General features: G+C 38.8%; 1 protein-coding gene and 1 long non-coding RNA gene across 8 annotated transcripts in view; one reads left to right on the top strand and one right to left on the bottom strand.

Annotated features, from left to right (window-relative positions):
- LOC111925159 (uncharacterized) overlaps positions 1–7,072 on the top strand; it is a 17,698-nt gene extending 10,626 nt beyond the window's left edge. For 6 of the 7 annotated variants that reach the window (XR_015283560.1, XR_015283563.1, XR_015283561.1 and 3 more), the window contains one exon: positions 1,020–2,004. Coding sequence is in view for 1 of the 7 variants with exons in the window: in XM_086878184.1 (XP_086734310.1) it covers positions 1,020–1,054 (35 nt within the window). In the remaining 6 variants the exon portion in view is untranslated. Of the gene's footprint in view, positions 1–1,019; positions 2,005–3,706 lie in introns of those variants that run through there. The other variant, XR_015283557.1, reaches the window with a different exon arrangement.
- On the bottom strand, positions 6,390–23,334 carry LOC111925158 (uncharacterized). The gene is made up of 5 exons (XR_002862082.2): positions 23,248–23,334; positions 12,074–12,162; positions 11,237–11,298; positions 9,613–9,702; positions 6,390–8,336 (listed from the first exon to the last, which is right to left on the bottom strand). It is a non-coding gene; the product is annotated as an uncharacterized LOC111925158 (long non-coding RNA).
- Between the last annotated feature and the right edge of the window lie 158 nt (positions 23,335–23,492).

Here is a 23,492-nt window from a genome sequence, read left to right on the forward strand (position 1 = left end):
GTAGGGAGCTACTGTTCTCTCTCCTGCACTGATAACACACAAATTGCTTATCCTCCAAAGCAGCCTTCACCTGACCACCAACTGCACTTCCCTCTTGCCAGGCTTCTGATAATCTCTTCCCACTTGTTTTTCAGTCTGTTGTGTTCAGCTTAAGGCATTTTTGTGGCCCCATGCAGATGGAGAATTAAAAAGGATATTTTTTTCTTTTTTCTTCCCCTGCTCCCCTCCCCGCTTTCCTGTCTATCTGTGAGATGAAAATCCACCGGGGGGAAAAGGGAAAAAAAAAAAAACAGTGATGGTGCTAGCATGGCAACTAAAACTCCAATTCCAAATCACATGGAGAAGCTTCACATGTGCTGTGAAATAATTAGAGGGCACAAAGGGGTCCAGATTCTCAGTAGTGGAAAATGGTGATATCTAAAAATCTGCCCCCATGGCTCCTGACTTGCCCAGCTAAAGACACTGAGCAACAGCTAATATATAACTTTCTAAAAAAACAAGTGTCCTTTCTTTCTTTAACTCTGGTCACCACATAAGTCAGTGAGAAATCCTTATCTTGAATGCTGCATAGACATCTTATGATAAAAACAAACAAACAAAAAAGATATGAAAAGATGTGTAACAAAAGGTATTAAAAAAACTCAATGAGAAATTAAAAATAGCAAGATTATTTCTAAGAACGAAGACAGTAAAAATGTGATATGGCAAATTGCAGGAAAACAAGTGAAACAAGGGTGGTTTTTTACTTTACTATGTAAAAAGAAACCGGAAACCAAAAAATTCAAGGTATCAATATATTAAAAGAAAATATATGGAATTTCATTTTTTATCCCATGTAATTAAAGAGAATGAAGTAATTGGAGTGGGAAGAAGTTATATGCTTTTTACTTAGGGGAGCTAAATCACAGTAAAATCTTGACAGATAAATTTTATTTACTAGTTCTGTTGAAACTCATGTGGCTTCCTGAATATTGAATATTCCTTAATATTAGGTATCCTTGAATATTCCTTAATATTAGGTATCCATCTCTGCCTTGTGATGAACACGCAGTGAAAGTCATCAAGACCTCCACTGAATCAAATTAACTCTTCAGAAACTCTGATGCTGCAGAGAAGGGACCCAACCTCAGATCCTCAGGACCCCCTGCTCTCCTGTTGAAGCTTTTTAGCTGGAAGTCAAGATCAGTGAGGCACAGGCAGGAAATTCTCTTCCTCTCCAGCACAGCAGTGCAAAGAATGAGGACTCTAAGGACAAGTCAAAGGAATGATCTTAAGAATGGTTTAGATGGTTCCAAAAGATGAGAAGCAAAGACACAGTGGCACCTCAGAGGGGTGGCTGCCAGGCCCAACACAGCTGTGTCCCAGCTGATCAATATTCCCAGAGCTCTGTCTGTGCTGCTTTCTGCCCCTGCAGTTACCGCGAGCGTGTGCCGAGGCGCTGATTCAGAGCCAAGGAGGAGCGTGGCTCGTCACCTGAGCAGCGGTGTGGGCTGTGGAAAGCCTTCTGTGGGAGATGATTCATCTTGACACCCATGTTAGCATGATGGTATGTTTTTCCCAGAGATGTCCCAAGCACTTTATCGTGTGCCAATCCCATTCCTTGGGAAGACTTCAAATAAACTGAGTCAGACAAAAGTCAGTCTGGTTTCTAGGGAAATATGACAAGGTCAGGGCAGTGATATCTTGTCACTGAGAAGTGGATAGGGCATGACTGGAGCAAGTTTGTGTTTGTATTCCTGTGTCTGAGCACCCAGATGGAATGGAGTCTTGTCTTTGTTCCTTATGGGTCAGAATGAGCCATCCCAGAGCAACCTGCCCCTCTCCTGACTGGATCTTTGGCACCTGCTAAATTCTTTCTCTTTTACCTTGGGGTCCTGTGCCTGTAAAGTGCCATCAGGCATTATCAGACTGGGGAGTGAGAAGGGGCAGTCCAGGGGTGAGATGGACAGGACAAGAGTGAGGTCCTTATACCCTGCATTAAATAAACAGAATTACTGTGCTTTCCTTTTGTCTATGTGTAGTGGTTTACTACAGCACCTGCTCCAAAATTATGTGGCTACTCTTTGGAGGGAGAAAAGTATGCACTTGACACCAACAATGGTCATGTGCACCAGCTTCCAGGACTCACTACACTGCTGATTTCCAGGGAATTATAGCACTGCTACCCCTCATGTGACAGTTTGGTTGGTTTCCTGGCACACTTAAACCACTCAACAACTCAGGTCTGTCTCCTTGACCTGCAGTGTCAGAGCTGGTGCCACCCAAAAGGAACACCTGATTTCTGGAAGCCAAAGCAATGTGAGTGTGAGAGTTCTGTTGTGACTGTGGAGACAAGTTGCCTGTGACCTCATGTATTGCAAAAACTAGAGTTGTACCTGGGATTGCTGGAAATTTGAAACTACATGAGTGTCCTGATGATGACCAGAAGGGATAAGCAGCTTGTTCCTCAGTTTTCAAAATTCAAGGCAGAAGGATGAAGTAAAGCAAGTTGGTTGTGTTCTGACATTAGATCACCTGGTCAGAGCACGGTGCTAATAAAGCCAAGATCACAGGTTTGATCCCTGTATGGACCATTCACTCAGGCATAAGAGTTGGACTTGATGGGTCTCTTCCAACTCAGACTGTTCTGTGACTCTGACACATAGTCAGCTTGAACAGTTCTAGTCTTCTGCCTTCAGAAATGAACTGAAGAGCATGGTCAGGGCCAGGGCTAGGATGCTCTCATTTCTTTCTGACCATGCTCCAAAAGCTGCTGCAGCATTGCTAATGAAAGGCTACTACTGCCAAAAGAGTGAAAATTTACCTTATGTCCAAAATTTGTTGCAATTCACCACTTCTTAAAAAATCTGTTCTCAGCTACCAGGCACCCTTGTATCACCCAAAACCTGACCATGCAAATCCAGTACAACCACAATTCACCTCCAGTAAAGGCAGCACCATTATTCCCTTAAATAATACATTTGGCAGCATCCTGTCATACAACTTCATGTTGATCTGACAATTTACAGAATGCAAAAGTAAGTGAACCACAAGCATCAGAATGATTCATTTAAATAGAGGTGATTTTAGACAAAATCCTTGCACTGTGTTTCCTAATGAGGAGGTAGTTTGAATTAAAACAGATTCCCTAGTTTTGGGCTCAAGTACTTTAAAACCAGAGTTTAAAACCAGAGACATGGACTATGTAAATATGTAAGTCAAAGACTAATCCTACTTATGTAATCCTGAGAAAGAAAATAGTGAGATAATTATAGAAAGTCAATAGGCAATTCTAAGTCACATTTAAGTCATATTTTTAGTCAAATTTTAAGTCAATTTAAGAGTCACAGTAGTTCCAATTAGTTTTTTTAGACAAATAAAAAAAACCCCTCAAAATATAAATCTAAAAAAGGGAATTTTGCATTTTTATTTTCTTTTAATAAAGCAGTTTGAAGTGATTTTTTCTTCATTTTTAAATATCCAAAAGTTGTAGAGAGCTAAAATAATAGCTAGTATTTTACACTGGGATTAAATAAAAATTTTATCTCTTCCGAGAGAATTTTAATTTTTTTCCAGATTTTGGGTCACAAAATGTTTGTCCAGGAAAATTTTATGCACACAACTAATTTTCTGGGGGTTGAGGAGGGGCAGGGGGTTTGTGAATTTATTTGATCTGAACAATTATTTGTATAATAATACATTTTGGTGAATTTCTTATTCTATATAGCTGGCTGGACAGCTGCTCTTCCCACTGGTATCCCAGGATGCATGGAAAGGACTCAAAGTTGCCTCAGGGGAGGGTCAGTCTTGACATTAGGAAGCTTTTATTCACAGAGAAGTTGGCCAAACACTGAAGCAAGTTTCCTAGAGATGTGGTCAGTGCCCAGAGACTGTCAATGTTTAGAGGCATTGGACAATTCCATTATCAACCTGCTTTATCTTTTGATCAGACCCGAACAGCTGGACTCGTCACAAAGATGATTGTTGAAGGCCCTTCCAACTAAGCTCAGCTCAACTATTCTATTCTATTCTATTCTATTCTATTCTATTCTATTCTATTCTATTCTATTCTATTCTATTCTATTCTATTCTATTCTATTCTATTCTATTCCCATCCCATCCCATCCCATCCCATCCCATCCCATCCCATCCCATTCCTTATTTTCCATTGTGAATGTTTCCATGGAATTGCTAAGAATGTCCATTTTTATAAATCATTTAATCCACAAAATTCTACCAAATTCCTCAACATCATTTAGTTCAGAACAGTGGCCTGTATGGAGTGATATCCTAATGATTCAACAGTATCAGAATATTACAGACCATGGGTTCTTTCTAAAAGAAAGATGTTAAAGAGCCTATGTGTGCACATTGTTCCAGTGTATTTTTGAGATAAATCTACTGCTTGTGGCAAAATGCAATGGGCCATCTATTTAGTTTCAATTTTGTGATTATATGAAGGATATGAAAAAAGATGGAGTGCTAATTTATTCTAAGCACTTTTGTTGATGACATACAGGTTGCTAAAAATGCTGGAAAGTCAGATGAGTTTTATAAGCAATTAAATGGGGTCGGTTGAAAGGTAATTAATTTTATGGTAGAGGTAAAGCAAGGTGGTGCTATAATATTCTTATATCTCTGATGGCAGGAGGAAAAGATAGTTCACTGACTATTAAATGTTTCCAAGTGTTCAGGTTCCACAGCATTATTTATATTTCAGGTCTGTGCAATGTTTTGCTATTAAATAAGTTCTTCTCTTCTGGATGGTTAAATGTGCAATTTATTCACACTCTAATGAATATTTTATATACCAGGGTCTTGATGAAAATTAGCTATTCCCTTAATAGACAGTGGCTATCTTCTGTTCATTAGCAATGTGACCAGCAGATGTGTACCAGGGAAAGAAAAGCTCCCTCTGATTTCCAGAGAAGATGAGTGAAGAAAAGACTGATAATAAGCCATAGCTGGTTTTCTGAACGACTGAATGTGGAAAAGTTGAGAATACAGTTAATTACTTTCACAAAATATAACTGGGATATTCTGCAAAATGTGTAATTAGATTATACTCTCAGAGCAGTAAAAATCAGAAACAAATATGAGAGAAAAATCTATTGTGAGCAAGACCAGGAAAAAGAGATCTAGAGGTTTTTTTTGCAACCTTACATCCAGCTTTAAGGTTTACATATAAGGGAATTTTGAAAATTGCAGTAGACAATTATGAAGAAATGCATTCTTTCATATAGTCATTATCACACATACTCTCTATTCAAAAACTAAGTTATTGTAGGTGTTGGTACCTGTGTAGTCAGAACAGCCGCGTTTCTTTGAGAATATTGTTAAACTGGGAATCTTAAACAGATTTTCTATGGAAAAAAATCAGAAATTTAATTAACTGTTATATGAAAAAGGATGACTGATCATATAAATCACTTAAATCACTTTATTTTTGCTAGGTATGTCAAAAGTTTTAAAGGTGTATTGTAGGCTGAAGTATGTTCTTTATTTGTAACATCAGTCAGGGAAAACAGACAAAAATTATGTTCCTAATCAATATTCATTCTATTTTTTTCCTTTTAAGGAGTTGATTCTTATTTGTTTCCTTCATAATCTTATAAGATTTTTCTTCATTTTCATTGAGGGGACTTTCTATGTCCTTGTCCTTCTGAAGAAATGTTCCACCAATGCCACATGGTACCTTAGATGAGATCACACAGGACAGGCCACTGTGCAGGACACATGCATGCACTATAATATGATCTGAAATACTACAACCTTATTTTTTGTGCATTCCAATATAAACTTCCATATAAAAAATCCAATAAAATGCCAATAAAATTCCAATATAGTTTTCACTGCTGCTGAACATCGAAGAGAGATTTTTAGAAAAGCCTTTGCTCCTTTCTTCATCCACTGCTGCTAGTCTTGAATGCTGCAAGGTTTGAAAAGTGATTTAAGAGGTTCGTCTACTTTATGATTTTTTTTTTCCAACACAGAATTTCATTTGCTGTTTAATAACCCATTTATGTAAGCTGAAGTCCCTCTGAAGCTCATCAACAGGATCTTTGTCCTTGAGTAAGGTTGTAGGAATAATTAATATTTTGGTCTGGCTGCTAAACAAAAACTGATTAGCATTTAAACAAGCATATAAATGTTTCATTGTTTCTTTCCAAAATGAAAGCCTGTATTGAGTAGGTTACTGTAGTTAATAATACTCTCACGAAACCTCAGATGAAATACTCTGGTGCCCACATATTTTGAGGAGTATATAAAATGTTAGCTACCCAAAAGTTATGGGAGAAGTTAACCAACCAAGTTTCCAACAGTTCACCTTTTGTCAGAGCCTAATGGTTAGAGTATTCACACAGTTGAACTTTCTCTGAGGGAAATAGAATAATTGAGTATTTCATCTCTTTATGGCATGTTCTAACTACTGGTTTATTGGAAAGAAGAGCAGAAACTATTTGATGGTCTAGTTCTTCAGATATTTTTTCCCAGAGTCATCAGATCTACATTGGACACTGCAGTTGTGAAGAGAATCAGAAATAGTTTTGGCAAAATAACTTTTGTTGTCATGTATTCCCCTGTGCTTCTTTTTTCTTTTACTTTCCTATCACCTTCACCTTTCTCTAACTCGCCATCTGTGATGGCAATTACTAAATAAACTAAGCAAAAGCCAGGGAAGTTAATCTTTAAGTCCTTGCTATATTGAAAAATTACTCTTTTATCCTGGTTTTCTCACTCTTTAATCTAGTTCATTGCTTTGTCATAGTGTCACCTCTTAAAATGTTTTTTAACAAATATTTTCTAAAGACTTCTCTAAATCTTAGGTCTTTTTATTTATTAATTAAGTAAAATTAATCTTATGCAAAGTAAAATGAAGTACGTTAAAAAAAAAAAACCTTGAATCATCTCTAATTTAATGGCTATTTCAAGAAAATAGGAGAAATTCAGTGATCACTGGGCCTTGTGATTGCTAGATACTGGTGGAGAAAGGGTTATTTACTTTCATGCATCAATTTCCATGGTCCATCTGTTTCACTGCATGAAGATTATTACATTTTGAAAAATGCAAATAAACATTTAAGACTTTTAATAGTTATTTGCCTGTTTATTTCAAAGGCAAATGGTGGTAGTTTAGTCAGGAAGGTTCACATTGTCTGTATATGTGATGGTTTACATGCAGTTCACTTCTGCCAATAACTTTAATGATGTAAGAGTTGTATGCAGACAGGAAAACTTTATGGGACCAGGACCAAAAGCTGTGAGTCTTAATACTTTCAAGACCAGTGTCCTGTGAAAGTTCAGAGTGTTTCTGAACTAGAAATATTCTAAAAAATTCCAGAGTGTATGAAATATACACTGAAAAAATCTGAGATATTCATAAGGTGCTAGCTGTCACTTTTGATTTAGAAGAGCAGCTTGAGTGCTCCATGAAGTGCTTTTCTCTTGTAATGCAGAAGTTAGAGCACTGACCCAGGGTGGGAGATATCCACCTTCTACTTTCTACTTTGTTAAATGGAACTAATTCCCACCTCCTTCAGCTCCAAGGTAATACCCAGTGGTGGTGCCTGAGGGAGGATGAGCCCTCCATTTCTCATCATGCCACTTTCTGGCAGAGCTTGAAAAGTTCAAGATCAATGGATTTAAACACATTGGGAAAGAACTGACTGTGTTCTCTGGTAGCTGGCATTCACATGAATTCTTATTGTCAGAGAGTTTGTCTATTTCCAAAATAAAAAGGAAAATAAAAATAAGAATTAGAAATGCAAGGAAAATATTTAGAGGAAAATTGGCTAAGTTGTGAAGGGGAAGGAATTTCTCAGTACCATCAATGTGTACCTGTCACCCCTTTGGGAGTACAAGACCAGGCTTGCCTAACAGCAGCTTCATCCCATAATCAGAGAGATTCTTAAAAGATACCTATCCAAATCTTGCTGTCAGCTATGATTCATGACCTTTGATACAGTAGGTAAATGAACAGAAAGTGAGATTTATTTAATGCTATATAACAAGCCTTGGGGTTAGAAGTCCAAGCTCTCTGACACAGTCAGCCTTAGTCATTAGAAGGAAGCTATTTCAGTAATGAATTATTACAACCCTGGGAGTACTTGGTCATGGTTCATCACCATGGTACACTGAGGACCTTAATGGTATCTTACAATGTCAATATGTGCTTTATTTAAGGTTTGTATCATTTTAGCCAGTCAGAAAGGATAAAACTCACCCCTGTGCAGCAGGTCAGAACATGGCCTATTCGTCTTGCTAGTCCCACAAGAGTCCTCAAAATGCTTTTTTAACAGAGATGGAAATGACACATAAAGCTTCTCTGAGGTCTTTTGCACACAGATGGATTTCAGCTGTGAATAGGAAGTTACCAATTTGCAAATAAGTTATTTGATGGAAAATTCTGCCATCAATCAGATTTGCTAAATTACATTAATAATTCCTCTAGCCTTACCTACAATATCCATATCTTGTCTTCCAGTAGAGTTTTGGCAAGCAAATTTCAAAGAAAATAATGGCAGAAAAGAGAATATTAAGAATGGAGCAAGGGATCATTTAGATTAAATACCTTGTTTTATCTAACTTTAGGCCAAAGTATTCAACATCCAGGCACTTTCTGGAGGATGGCCAGAAAATTAAATTTCTATTAACTGCTTAAAGGCATTATAGATCCCTCATCCTTTCTAAGATTTATTCCAAATTTTGCCTTTAAACACTTCTAACCTTTCACACTGGTGCTTATTCCAATTCCTAATACCATCAACATAGTTTCTGTTAAGAGCCAATCTCAGCTGTGACGCTGCAGCATCCTGAAATGGCACAGGGGGATTGCAATGTCACATCTGTCAGGGACCACTGAGCAGCCTCATGGTCAGAAATGAATCCTGCTGGAGGAGCTGCTTAAGTGTCCATTGGAAAATAACTGAGAAATGTGAAAGAGAAAAAAATACTGAGTGTCTTTTTCTCTTTCTATGTCTGTAACACTATCTCTGGAAGATATGGCAAAAGAAAAAAAAAACAAAAACAAAACCAAAGGCAATTAAAATGAAAGGTGTTTTTTTGTTATTCAGAAGAGTCGAATGGCCCTTAACACAGAACTCAGAAGACCAAAAAATCTTATTTATTTATTTATTGCCTAGAAAATAAGTGTCAATACAAGCTTCTGGCTTCAAATTGAGAAGAACTCAGGACAGGTATTATTTTTTTTCTTGGTGAAAGCATCCACATGTGTGCATGCAAATTTCATCCTTCTCTTGTCTTCCAGCACAGAGGAGATGTGAACTAAGTCCTATGAGCTGCTTTTGAACTTATAAATTTTCATTTAGCCCTATCTGAGATGGCAATTCATTGTAAATAGGTCCTTGCTTCCCAGTGAGGCATCAGGCAGAACAAATCAGGCAGATCCCTGCATGAACAAAAGGCTCTGCGGGGAGAAGCAGGAGGAGAATTTCCACCAAGGAATTCCATCCTTGACATGCCATATTGGATGAAAGCCTTGCCAATGTCTGCAGAAAATGGATTAAACACCAGTCACTCATACAGATGGTCTGTTGTGGCTCCCTTCATCCACACATGGCACATAGTAATGAAAACAGGAACTGTTACTTACTCTCTCAAGGTCCTACTTACCCCAAATTGAAAAATCTGCAGCCTGCTTGTTATCCAAGTCTTTGATTAAAAATCGGGATTTGGATCCCAGTAAGGCCTCAGCTTGTTATTCTGTAGTAATAATAATAATAACATTGATATCATTGTTATTATTATTATTAATAATGATAATGATAGATAATCTGCTGCATTCAAAAAATTTAGTATATTTGTATATAGAAGAGGTCTCCCCAAAACCCTAGGGAAGTGTTTTCTTATTCAGATTTTATAAGTGGTTGTAATTTCGTCACATTCCTTTTAATCCTTCATTACAAAGTGAAGCATGAGAAAAAACAGAAATCAAATCAAGGAATCACAGAATGTGCTGGGTTGAAAGGGACCCACCAGGATCATTGAGCCCAACTCCTGGTCCTGCACAGGACACCCCAAGGGTCCCACCATGTATCTGAGGGTATTGTCCAAACACTTGTTAGACTCTTTCAGGCTTGGTGCTGTGATCACTTCCCTGAGGAACCTCTTCCAGGGCCCAACCACCCTCTGGGGAAATAATGTTTTCCTGCTTTCCAACCCCAACCTCCCTTGACTCAACTTCATGCAGTTTTCTCAAGTCCTGGCACTGTCACCAGAGTGAAGAGATCAGTGTCTGCCCCTCTGCTTCCTCCCATGAGGATCTTGCAGACCACAATGAGGACTCTTCTCACTCTCCTCCAGGCTGAACAGGTGATGATTTCAGCCACATCTTGTATGGCTTCTCCTCCAGACCCTTCACCATCCTCATGGTCCTCCTTTAGACACCTTCTAATGGCTTAAGGCCTTTAATTGTGGCACCCAAATCTGCCCCAGCCACTCGAGGTGAGGCCTCCCCAGTGCAGAGCAGAGCAGAACAATCCCCTCCCCTGCCTGGCTGGTGATGGTGTGCCTGATGCCCCAGGACAGGGTTGGCCCTTCTGGCTGCCAGGGCACTGCTGACTCACATTCAGCTCCCACTGACCAGGACCCCCAGGTCCCATCCCACAGCTGCTCTCCAGCCTCTCATTCCCCAGTCTGTCTGTACATCCAGGGCTGCCCATCCCAGGTGCAGAATCCAGTCCTTGCCCTTGTTAATCTCCACACTGTTGGTGATTGCCCATTTCTCTGATTTGTTGAGATCTCTCTGCAGAGCCCCCCTGCCCTTGAGGGACTCAACAGCTCCTTCCAATTCAGTGTTGTCAGCAAATTTACTTAGTATTCCTTCAAGACAAGATTTGGGCCCAAGTTGTTAATGCCGATGTTGAAGAGAACTGGGCCGAGGATCTGAAATATGCCTTCTACCATCTTAATTTTCTCTGTCAAAATTTCACACATTGATTTTAATTGACACAGAATTATCGCTTGGAATATCCCCAAATCTTATTGCACAGCTTTTATCATCTCTCTGAAACACTTCCTGTTTATTATAGCTGTTCCCTGGTGCTGAAATAGTACAGCATTTGATTCCTTTACCTAATATTTTTAAGATTCAAGTCCCCCAAGATTTAGATGTTTAAATACAAAATATTTTAGTTCAAGCCCATCTCACATAAACTGTTATTGATAAGACCACAGTCACACACATCTGACTGTCACTCAGGTGTTTATGAAGGCAGAAATAAAAATCCCATTCCACCTCAGTGTTAATCAATCTTTGTCACTCCACCAAGTCCTTTTATCTGATAAGCTCCCCTGTGCCTAGGAGAAAGGGAAAAAAAAAAGAATCTGTAAATGGGAGCCTTGCAGCACAAACCAGCAGACCAAAGGAAATGGGAATACAGCTGCATCTGGCAGCTGCTGCTTTTCAGGCCACCACAAATCATCCAAACACTGGCCACTGCCGGAGGTGTGCTGGCTCTTTCACCAACACCTCAGCTGCTCTCATCTAGAGCCACCAGTTCTTGGAGCCTAAGGTGTCATTTTGTTTGCTCAAGCCATGGGACATTCCACAATCCAGATTTATGTCATTCCTTGCCCTTCTTACCACCCACCTGAGCCAAACCCCACCGTAAGCACTGTCACAGAGACAATCCCTGCTGGCTCTGATCTGCCAGCAGAGACACAGCCTACAAGAGTTAGCCAGGAAGCTGATAATCCATCACAGGTGGCCCAGGCACTATTCCTATTAAAGGCTCATCTGTTTTTTGACAGATCTAAATTATAGCCCAGAGGCTGCCCTCATCATTGTGATGCTCAAGACTGAGCCTCCATTCCAGCCCAGGCTCCCCGTGGTCACTGCCAGTGTTTGTTCCTGTCCTGTGCTTAGCTGGGACCAGGTCATCAATGGCAGGAGAACAGGGACATGCACTGGCTGCAGGGACACAGACTGGGTGTGGGCAGCATCCTGAGATGCCCAGTTGGTGTGCCCTCTTGCCATGCAGTGTCCAGATGCATTGTTGGCTCTTTTCCCTCTCCACATGATGGTGAGGTCGAGTCATTAAGCACCAGTGTGTCCCCACAGATAGAAACAGACCTTGGATGGTGCTGGGTGTTTTGCTGGCACTCATACGAGTCATCCTCTGGTGCTGATGTAAGAGAGCAGAAGAATTCCTGCATTTCTTCCTGCAGCAGAAGAGAGGAATGGAGGAAAATGAGGCTCCTTTGGAGACTGGCAGAAACAAGAACTAGACAGAATGTCTCTAATATCTCCAAACACAAATATGATAAATTTTACCAAACACAAACATGCTAATTTCTTCTGGGATGCTGTCATGAAGATAAACACTGTTCAACAACAAGGTAATTATATGAGTAAATGGAAGAAAGAGTAAAGGAGTAACATTTAAAAAGAGTAAAGAGATGGCCTGGTGGGCAGCAAGTGCAGAGAAGGGGAGACCATTAATAAAGAATCCTCATTCTTCAAAAGAGTGTCTTTGAGCTTTGTAAGGAAAACTTTCTGAGTGAGTGATATAAAATATTCTGTGGTCACACACTGAGTTTATAATAAGGGAACTGCAAAGGTGAGGAGAAAATGTAAGATGATTGCTTTGGAGTGTACCATGAGGGAAAACACAGTGTAACCCCAGTCCCTGTGACTCATGTTCAGAGTTTACATTTTCTCTTCATGATGCAGGAGTGAGTGTGTCACAGCCTGCACTTTTCCGTGGGAGTTGGAACAACACTGCATTGGACAAGGTGGCCCAAAGTGCCCTGTTCAGCAATTTTGTCAGAATGGCTCCTGCTGGGCTAGCAAATGTTGTTTTAACATGCAGGAGACTGTGACAATGCGTAATGGCATTTGAGACACTGCTGTGCAAGTGATTATTTTAGGTGTTTTTTTAATGTAGAACCCAGATGGAGACTGAGAGCCAGTGTTTTCCAGGCAGACACATGACTCACAGCAAGAAGGGGTTTGTGATAAAGCCATGAACTTTTGGTCTCCTGACACTGTGAGTGCTCCAGGCTGACAGAGGGAAGGGGGTGCCAGCACTGCTCAGGGCAGATGGGGACAGCTTGACCAGCACCCACACAACAAACATAACACATAGAAATATTCACTATAGCCCTCAAAGGCCTGGGACTGTCTGGCAACATTTAAAATTTAAATACTTATAAACTCCTTTAAAAGGGCAATATGTAAATTACACAAATATCATTTTGGTCATTCAATAGTTGGGAAAGATTCACCTAGTGATGTTGTTTGTTACCAGGATGGATACAGTCTCTGCCTAATGGTGCCATCTACCTCTGTTTTGGTGCTGCTAGACATAGATTTCATTCTACATCAGTTCTTCATGATGTGTCAGGCACAGAGATTCAGAAGAATAATAGCTGATGTCTGGTCCATTTTTCTTCTCATTGAAATTATATTTTAAAATTTGGATTGCATATTAGGTTGATTCTGATCAACTAGATCGAAATATTTCTCTCAATACAACTTTCACAGATGCTTTTCAAAGATTTTCTGTTTCAAATTTATCCTGTTTCTCTTCATTCTATTTCTCCTGACACACCATGGGCAGGAAGTGAAAAAAAGACACAAATTCTGTGGAGGGAAGAAAACTACCTATCACAGTAGATGACTAAGTTGATTATACACTTTCAGTCCTGTCCTGAGGTGATATTTAGTAATGAAAATATTTTTTTTGGTTTATGCTATGTTATGCAGGTCTGAATCTCTGATAGAAATTGATCTGGTATTTAACTTCGTCAAATATTTTTAATAGACAGATGAAATTAGTATCAGGAATATAAAACATTGCTACACCAGCATCACTTGTTTTGCAAGCAGGAAAGATAGGAATATGAAAAAGACATTATGTAAGGCAATAGTGAATCTGAACCAAATTATTCTTATTACAAGGAAGGAGAGAAAGATGCTTGGTTCTGGCTTTTTAAAATAATCTTTATATTGCATAAAATTTAATAGCATTTTTTCCAATTATTGCCTGAAAATTGCATAAGCACCTGAAAAAAAAAGCATATTTAAATCCACAGTTCATTACTATTTATTGGAATACTGTTCTTGCTTTTCAACTATTTCTTACATTTTATTAAAATATCTTTTTCCTGAGGATTTTAATGCCTTAAATTTGCACTAAAACCAGCAGTTAAACTAGAATCAGGTTTAAATTTATGTTTCCTCTCACACCATTTCTGTAAGGTTTTAGCAGCAATTTCATGACTTTTGTGGGACAATAATTGTTATAATTTAGTTATTATAAATTGTTTGGTTTACCTCTGTCTAGCACTGGCTTTGTTAAGGAGTCAGTTCTTTCAGTTGTGAAGGCCTGGACTTTTAATAGTAATGTTTTTAACATGTTTTACAATATTTGTTATCTAATTCAATTCTATTGATGAGTTGAGACCTATGACTTGATTATTAACAATAGAATCACGAGTTTCTAAAGAGGTGAAATACATGACTTTAACAAATTAAATTAACTTATGTGCTCACATTTTTTTATTCTTTCATCCCACAGTTATCTGGGTAAAGCAGGATGACAATTTCTTTTTCAGAAGCACAATTGGGCTGACAGCTACAGCTGAAGTGAAAGTGCATTTAGAAAGTTGTTTCTCAAAAGAACAAAACCACTAATCAGCTTTTTCAGGAGGTGTCTCAAATTCATCCAGGGTTTTTAAGCAAGATGATTGATCTCTATTTTTCCCAACCTTGTTTTAGTAAAACACATTTACTCAAACACTTGTTTGCACTCAGTGACCCCCTGTGTTGGGCTTTCATGGCAACAAAAGACAGAGGGAGACCTTTTACAGGGACAGATAGTGACAGGAAAAGGGGAAATGGCTTCAAAACTAAAAGAGGAGATAGTTATCTTAGATGTTAGGAAGAAATTCTTTACTGTGAGGGTGGTGAGGCACTGGCTCAGGCTGCCCAGAGGAGCTGTGGATGTCCCAGCCCTGGAGGAGCTCAAGGCCAGGTTAGATGGGCCCCTGGGGAAGTTTTTATAGTGGGTGGCACCACTGCCCACTGCATGGCAGGGGGATATAGATGATCTCTAAGGTCCCTGCCAATTTGAAACATTCCATGATTCTATGAAAAAGGTTTTCTCCCTAACTTGCCAATTATAGGAAACACAATGGGAAATGACTGTTGTTAAAAGGGACCATTTGCTTTTCTTCAATTAATCAAACCCAACCAAAACCCCAAGCAAAACGAAGCAAACTGAATTTTCAGATGAGTCTTATTTTAATGTTAAACTCTGGAGCACCATTTGCATTTAAATGTCAGGTATAGTAAGTACCAGAAAAGCATACAAAGCACAACTGATGCTAACCTGGTTTTAGTTGATGCCTACGAGAAAATATTACACAACTAATTGTGCTTGCTTTCTGCTGAGAAGAAAGGAAAGAGAGAAGGGGAAAAAGGTTAGAAAGTAAGAGTGGCAAGATACTTCCAAAACTGAATTCTACATAGATCAATTTCTCCTAAAAACACATAGTAATCTTGACTTGCTCCTAAAGGTTTTAGTTAGAGCTGAAAGAAAGCAGAGATTTGGAGAGTTGGTTTGTGTTAGGACATTTTTTCCCCCTAGAACCTCACTCTAAAGTTCTGCCACTTAGGACATGTTACAAAGGGATTTTTCATTCTTCACTGAAATATTTTTTTCTTCAATAATAAAACAGTTCATGGAGGTCTATTCATAGAATTATAGAATGTTTGAGATTGGAAGGGACCACTGGAGGTCATCTGGCCCAACCTCTTTTCCCAAGGAAGACACCTAGAGCCAGATTTCCAGTCTTATCTTACAAACACTAGGAATGGAAGAGTTCTGATGTCTGTTGCAAGATCTTCCATCGTTTTCAGAAGTATAAAAATAACTAATAAATAAATAAATAAATTCTTTGTAAAAAGTAGGGTTACCAACTGTTCTCACATAATTATACTCTGCCTTAATATTCAGAAGTTTTGTTCGTGCTCCAGTGTAAAATATAAGAGGGAATGGAGAAGTGGAAAGGAACAAAGAACGAGTAAAAAGCAATTAAAAAAATAAAAATAATTTCAAAAAAGGTTGAGATGTATTACATTTATTTCTCACCATTTATCCTCTGTGAGGCTGAAGTAAAAATAAAAAATGTCTACCTGGAATTCTGATGAACAAGAAAGAACTTATTGATTTAAACTGAAATTGTTCTACATTTGTCATTCTTTGGGACTAAAATCTTTCATCTGGTGGAATAAAGAAGAATAGGAAAAGATCTCTTTTAATCTCACTAATGATAATATTTGTCATAAACCTTACAGGCAGGTTGTTTTGAAAAGGCCAGATCATCCTGACCTATCCACAGGAACAACTGAGACTGTTACACATAGGCAAGACATTTTCATGTTGTGCTCGTAACCTTAAATTGAAGTAAAATTAAACCATCTTTCAATCTCTTTTTGAGAATTGATTTCTATTTAAAATGTGCCATGATTTCACTAACAATACCATTTTCTGTCTTCAAGCTCTACACTCCTAATTTTACTTTGAACATATTTTTTTCTCTCTGGTGGGAACCAGATTTTCACATTCCCTTTAAATGTTCCCTTAGGCATAAGTTACAGAGCTGTAAAAGGAGGCAAAGATATTGGAGACTGCACATTCAACAGCTTCAGCCTTAGCAAGGTCAGCTTATTTGCATATATCACTGCATTTTACTCTGCAGAAGGACACTGATATTTTAAGCAGGCTCTGGGCTCTTTTTCTGAAAGAATTTTGAGAAATTTCTAATGGAGTTAGTTAAATTCCCCTTTCCTGCCTTTAGGACAACATATAAATGTACACACAACTGCTATTTCTTTCAGAGGAAACTGTACCAATGCAGAAAATGGAAGCTTTGGGGAAGAGAAAGGTACAGAAAGCATAATTCATGTATTTATTTGAGGGATTTGTTGTCTGGGGTAAAAAAGGAAGAAAAAGTAACCACAACTTTATGAGCAACAACTACAGATTTTTATCTACATATCATATGGTTTTATTTTTTACCTTATTTCATAAGATTGCAAAATAATGACATCTATCATTGCAATATAAGATAGAACCACAGAATCATAGAATATCCTGATTTGGAAGGGACCCATCAGGACCATTGAAGTCCAGCTCCTGGGCCTGCACAGGACACCCCAAGAGTCACACCATGTGTCTGAGCATTGTCCAAGTGCTCACTGAGCTCTGGTGCTGTGACCACTGCCCTGGGGAGCCTGTTCAGTGCCCAGCCACGCTCTGGGGGAAGAACCTTTTCCTCATACCCAAGTTAAATATCCCCTGGCACAAGTTCAGGCCATTCCCTTGGGTCTGTCACTTGTCACCAGAGACAAGAGATCAGTCCCTGACCCTCCCCTTCCCCTTGTCAGAAAGATGTGGACAGATATGAGGTCTCACCTCAGCATCCTTTTCTCCAGTCTTTGAGTTTATCTTGGTAAAAAAATTTAAGGGCATCTGCTAGTTAACAGTGACTGGAAAAACCTATCTGATACAATCAGTTTCTTTCCTGTTCCCTGTACTTAAATGCTTGAGAATCTAGATTAAAGAATCTTCTACTTCTGGTATAATTAAATAATTTGTATTAAAATGTTGAACATTTTGATGAAGAAAACCACATATGAGGACACTGATTCATCAAAGGAAAAAGGATATTTCAACCTTTACTAACAGCAGTTGTCCTTTATGATTTGGAAAATAATTAATATAATTATTTCAACAGCCACATAATCACTTCCAGAAGTCACCTACATTAACATACAGAACAGCATTAATCACATACCATGAAAAGATGTGAAAGTGATTGAAATACACAAAATAAAAATCAATCTGTCAAGATGTTTTAGAATCTCAATTATATTTTGACCATTTTATTATTCATGAAGCTTACAAGAATGTTTGATTCCACTCTTAGAATGAAAGCAAAGGTTTAAATGTCAAAATTTCTTGGAAAGTCAGACATTTTAGCTTGCTACTTTTCTAGTCTGTCTTTGAATCCTTTTGCATTGGCTTTTTATTGAATATGAGGGAGATTTTTTTGTCAAGTTATTTCCAAACAAATTAATGGACCCTCTGTTTCTTCCTGAAATTAACATTCTAAATTTTGACAGGACCTTGACTGTCACTCTCAATCCATCTTTGCATTTCTTCCATTCTCCACAGCAATACTTTTTGATTGTTTTGTTTTCCCTGGCTCTTGATCCAGCAGCCACTATCCCATCATCTAAACAAAAAGATTCTGATAGGGACTTCATACTGACTTTCATGGGAGACAACACAAGCAAAAAATCAGCTGGCACATGGACATAACTCTGTTGGCCTCATCAGCAAACAGCACAGGAAGTTCCTGCCCAGGAGGTTCTGTACTCTCCCCTTCAGCTGACTAGAAAAAGATCAAACAAAATTTAGCATATTTGCTTTGTATTCCTGAGAATGGAGTCAAATCCAGAGGAAAATAAAGGTCTTATATGGCTGTGAACAGGAAAAGTGGTTCATGTGGCTCTTTAGTTTTGGGGTAACAACAGGGTGCCTTCACACAAGGTCATCTCAGAACGTGATCAGCTGAGGGAATATCTACCTAAGCAATTTTTTACAGCTGAAAATATGAAAATATAGATTTGTTCATACACCTGTACATGTGAGAGAAATACCACTTTTATAAGATGAGAACCAATCACAGAAAAAGTATCTTGGTATGTGTCAGTTGATAAATGTCATATATTCCCTGAAGCAGCCCATGCTGGAAGCAATCTTTTAAGCCATCCAGCTTTGCTATGTGCAGAAACTGAAAAACAATTCATGCTTTTGTGTAGCATAAATGCCTTTAAAACTTCTTTCACTGCTGAAACTTTTCTTTGAACTCAGCCTTAGTATGCTGAACTTAATGTAGTCATTTGGAACTATTAAAACAGACAAGCAAAAGTTCTGCTCAGAAATTGAGTCATTTCAAAATATTAGATCACTGTAGAATTCTGACTGCAAGATAGAGATGAGAAGTAACAGGGAAAGCTTGGGGGGTTTTGTTTGTTGTTTTGGTGTCTTTGGTGAGGTTTTCTTTGAGAATTCAAACTTCAGCCTGCTTGGGTTTTAAGGAAAATTCCCACAAGGTTTCTCAACATTTTTCTGACATTTTAAATCTTTCTTCACTCACCCAAATAAAAGCCAATAAACCAAATCAAAGAGACAGAGTACAGCACAGAAGAGTTTCACCAAATATATGGAATAAGATTGCTTCCAGGAACTGGATACATCAGGACTATTATGTTAAAAAGCTGGAGAGGCTGCTCAGAGGATTTATCAGGATAATTGAGAGTCAAAGCCCACTCCCCACAGGATGAGCTTCAGGGAGCTCACACTTGTCACTCTGATGAAAAGGTGGCTGAAGGACAATCTGAGCTCTGCTTTCAACTTCCTGAAGAAAAACTACAGAGTCTCATCCAGTGACCTGAACATAACAATAGGTAACAGTCTGGCATAGACTATTCAAACTGGACTTCTGGATGAATCACAGCACCTGCAGGGCAGTTCAGCAGAAAACAAGGTGAAAGCACAGCCCTAGACCCTCCATCCATGGAGGTTTTCACACCTGGGTGTGCCAAGCCCAGCTGGCCTCATCCAGATCCATTGATGCTGACAGAAGTCCTGCTCCTAGCAAACAACTGAACCAGCTAGCTCCAGAGGTTCCTTACAACCAGCATTGTTAGGATTCCACTTTAACATACCATGGAAAACACGATAGAAAGGAAGATTTAATAAATTACATGGGGATTTCTTTCATATCCAATGAAGAAAAAAAAAAGCCTTCAGCTTTTGAAGCAGAGGCACACAAATAAAGAATGTTCTCATCCTATTTCACAATGATGTATGATGAAAATTTTATAAACAGTGTTATGCAATGGAGGGTGCAAAAAGAAAAATGCAGTGATTCAGGCTAAAATTCTCAAACAAAGTATTATTATTCCCTTTGAAAAATTCCACCTTCTCATGGAATTTCAAAGAATTTCTCTCCTTACTGTCTAAACAGTATTTGCCACATGACTGATTTTGTCACACTGGATACAAATGGAACCCATCTGGAGGAATGGGTTGAACCAGCAAGAAGGGTTTCTTTGGGCTACTGTGTGAGAAAACAGTAAGTCCCTCTAATTAGAACTCTGCTAAGTGAAACTTGGATTCCCCTTCTGCTGTTGTATAGGAAATGAAAAGGTAGCTTCCATCTTTCCACACCCCCAGGACACTCTTTCACTCGTATAATAATTGTTGCAATGCATCTGTAATGACTACAGCTGGGCAACATTCTCCTAACAAACCAGAAATAATTTGCAAAGCTTTCAGTAGTCTTCAGCCAACTTCTGTCTGTTTTTCATTTAAACTTAGTCCATATTCTGAGCACATTCCCATGCCAGATTTTGGCTTAAATTCATGCAGGAATGCAGGTTTTTCAAGGTCATTTGGAAGTCACACCAGCTGGTTGATTTTCTGCTTACAAAGACTTAGCAAATGGAAATTGAGTAGTTTCAGATGAGGTATATTTTTAAGCCCCCTCAGAACAGAGCTGATATCCAAGACTCTTGAGTACCAAATTACTAAATATAAACCAAAAGTAATAAAAAATACTGTCCTCCAAACCCTTTGGCACAGAAATTCTCTGGTTCACACAGCCTCAGCTGCAATTTCTTTGCTTCTGTTTAATTAGGTCCATATTTTTCAAAGGACTGTTACATGTAACTCCTTTCTTTTGCTTGCCTTTTCATAGCAAATAAGTTTAAGCCCACAAATTCAAGACAATCTCCCGAGACAAGTGCAGTTAGCTATGAAACTGAGAAGAAAACTCCAAGTGTACCAGAAAAGTCCCTTTGCCTGACATGTCTCCTTAGATTTTCATAAGTGCTTTCCTTAGCTATCTGTACACAGCTGTCTAAGAAGCAAGATTGTAAAGAAGCCTCAGATGGTCCAGAGGCTGTAATACAATTCCAGCCCCTCTTCCCCCAAATGAACTTAATATATACATGTGTGTGTCTTTAATGTGTCTATATATCCATATGTACATTAATGGAGGGAAGAGGGAGAAGAGAAGAAAGGCATTTCCATTCATGAAAACTCACACTGGTCTTTGACAATAAAATAGACCCTGGCCATGGAATAACAGAATCATGGAATGGGTAAGGTTGGAATATGGGTGGGGCCACCTGGTTCCAAGCTCCCTGCTCAAGCAGGGTCATCCCAGAGTACACGGCACAGGACTCTGTCCAGATGGTTCTGGAATTTCTCCAGTGAGCACAACTACACACCCTCTCTGGACAATCTGTTCCAGTGCTGTCACCCACAACATAAAGAAGTTATTCCTCATGTTCAGGTGGAGCTTCCTGTGCATCAATTTCTGTCCATTGCCTCAGCATCACCAAGCAGAGCCTGGTCCAGCCTCCTGACCCCCTCCCTTCACACACTTGTCTACATTGTTCCCCCTCAGACATCTCTTCTCCAGGCTAAACTGGCCCACCTCCCTCAACCAGGGAGATGTCCTCACAAGAGAGATGCTCCAGTCCCTTAATCACCTCTGTATCTCTCTGCTGGACCTGTTCCAGAAGTTCCATGTCCCTCTTGAACTGAGAAACCTAGAACTGGACAGACTACTCCAGAATGAAAGAAAAAAAAACTAAAAAAACCCAGATTTAAGGAAAAATTGCAAATTTTGAATGAAATTGTCAGCTGCTCAGTTGATATACATTCAAAAATTTTATCTAATTAGCTAATAAATGCAGAGAATTGCTGACAATTATTTGAAAATGTTATGGAGTAGTTCCAGAGATTTAGACATAGTATCATGGTATCTTCTAGCATTTGACCTTGATAATTACTGCTTTGTAAATTTAATTTCCAACCCTTCAACACAACAGAATGAGTTTCAGGAAAAAAAAAAAAAAAATCACACAGAGAAACAAAAACAATCCCTTAACCACATGCAAAATATAATATCTCTGAATAACATGCTCTGTGAACTTGTAAGAAAAAAAATCATAGCAGTCGAACTTGATTGCTTTTCTGAAGATCAGTGAGTGGAAAAAAAACCCCAACTATAACAGATCAGAAAACATACCTGAATTATACTATATTATACTATATCAGCACAGTCATTAAAGTAATTTTGAACTTAAAAAGTGACAGCTCAAGCACAAACAGGCTGTGGGGCCACAGAATATGACAGTAGAACAGAAAGCTGTGGGATACATTTAAAGCACCTCAGGAATCAGCAGCATGCTGAGCTTCAGCAGCCTCCCCAGCAGTGACTTGACAAAACAAGGTGAGCAGCATGTAAAAGGTATTTTGGCAAGTGATGCTGCAAGGACCAGTGGAGTAAAAATTCCAGCAGAAAGGTATACTCAGCAGCTATATAGGCTGACAGCAAATAATTAACCTCTGTCCATGTTGTAAAATACAAGGCAATATGCTGTCATGGCATGAGCAAACATGGCACCACAATGGGAACTATAACACCTGACCATTAATCTTATCTCTGCTGCAGATTTCAGGTGCAATGGTGGGCAAGGCCTCTTAACATTTTTGAATCTCATCTTTTCCTCCAGCTATTGGCCATTTCTTGAATGCAAGCTCCAAATTCTTCATAAACTGAAAGATTCCTATTCAGGATTTGTACCTCACCCAGCACACTAGGACAAGATCTAGACCATAGACACTGTCAATTTACATATTCATGTAAAATTATGGCACCAATGAAAACAGTCAAAATTTACTTACATCTGGTCTAGCAAGAGAAGAAATCACTGTATGACTGAAGATGACACCATATGCTCTATGAAGTAATATCCAGTTTCCCTTGTGAAGCTGCATTTATTGACTATTCATACAAATAAGAAACAGAAAATTGATCTTGTCTAGTAGAAAAAAGGGGCATTTCCCTGTTTCTCATGTATTTGCCACTATTTGCCAAAAAACACATCAAATTCCAAGTGGGAGTGGGATATTTAAAAAAAAAATAAAAAAATTACATTGGTCAGACAAATGCTAACAAGTAAATATGGAGAGGATATGAAACTTCATGCATCAAAGATCATTCTTTCACTGAAAGCTTAATTAGTTTACATTTCACCCTGGCTAAGAGCTCAGTTTCCCAGGAGCAGGTGACTCACTGGTATTTCAAGAGGAATATCAACCATATGGTAACATGTTCACCTTGCCTCACCTCTCCACCAGAGGATCAGCCTACCTTGCTTTTTTCACAGCCTCCCTCCCTGGACCATCTCTGCATCCACCACATCCATCAGCAGGATTCAAGGCTCAGAAGGTCTCTGAGTTCAGTCTTTGTTCTCCAGACTCTTACCCAATAATCTCCATGAGATCATAAAGCAGCAGAGACCCTTGGAAACAGATGCACAAGTAAACAGAATGCCAGCATTTAAATAATAACTTTTACAGACTAACGTGAACTCCTCGAGCCCAAAGCAGAATAAA

The sequence above is a fragment of the Cyanistes caeruleus genome, chromosome 1 (assembly GCF_971803275.1).
Source record: "Cyanistes caeruleus chromosome 1, bCyaCae1.hap1.1, whole genome shotgun sequence".
In the NCBI taxonomy this organism is placed as follows: Eukaryota; Metazoa; Chordata; class Aves; order Passeriformes; family Paridae; genus Cyanistes; species Cyanistes caeruleus.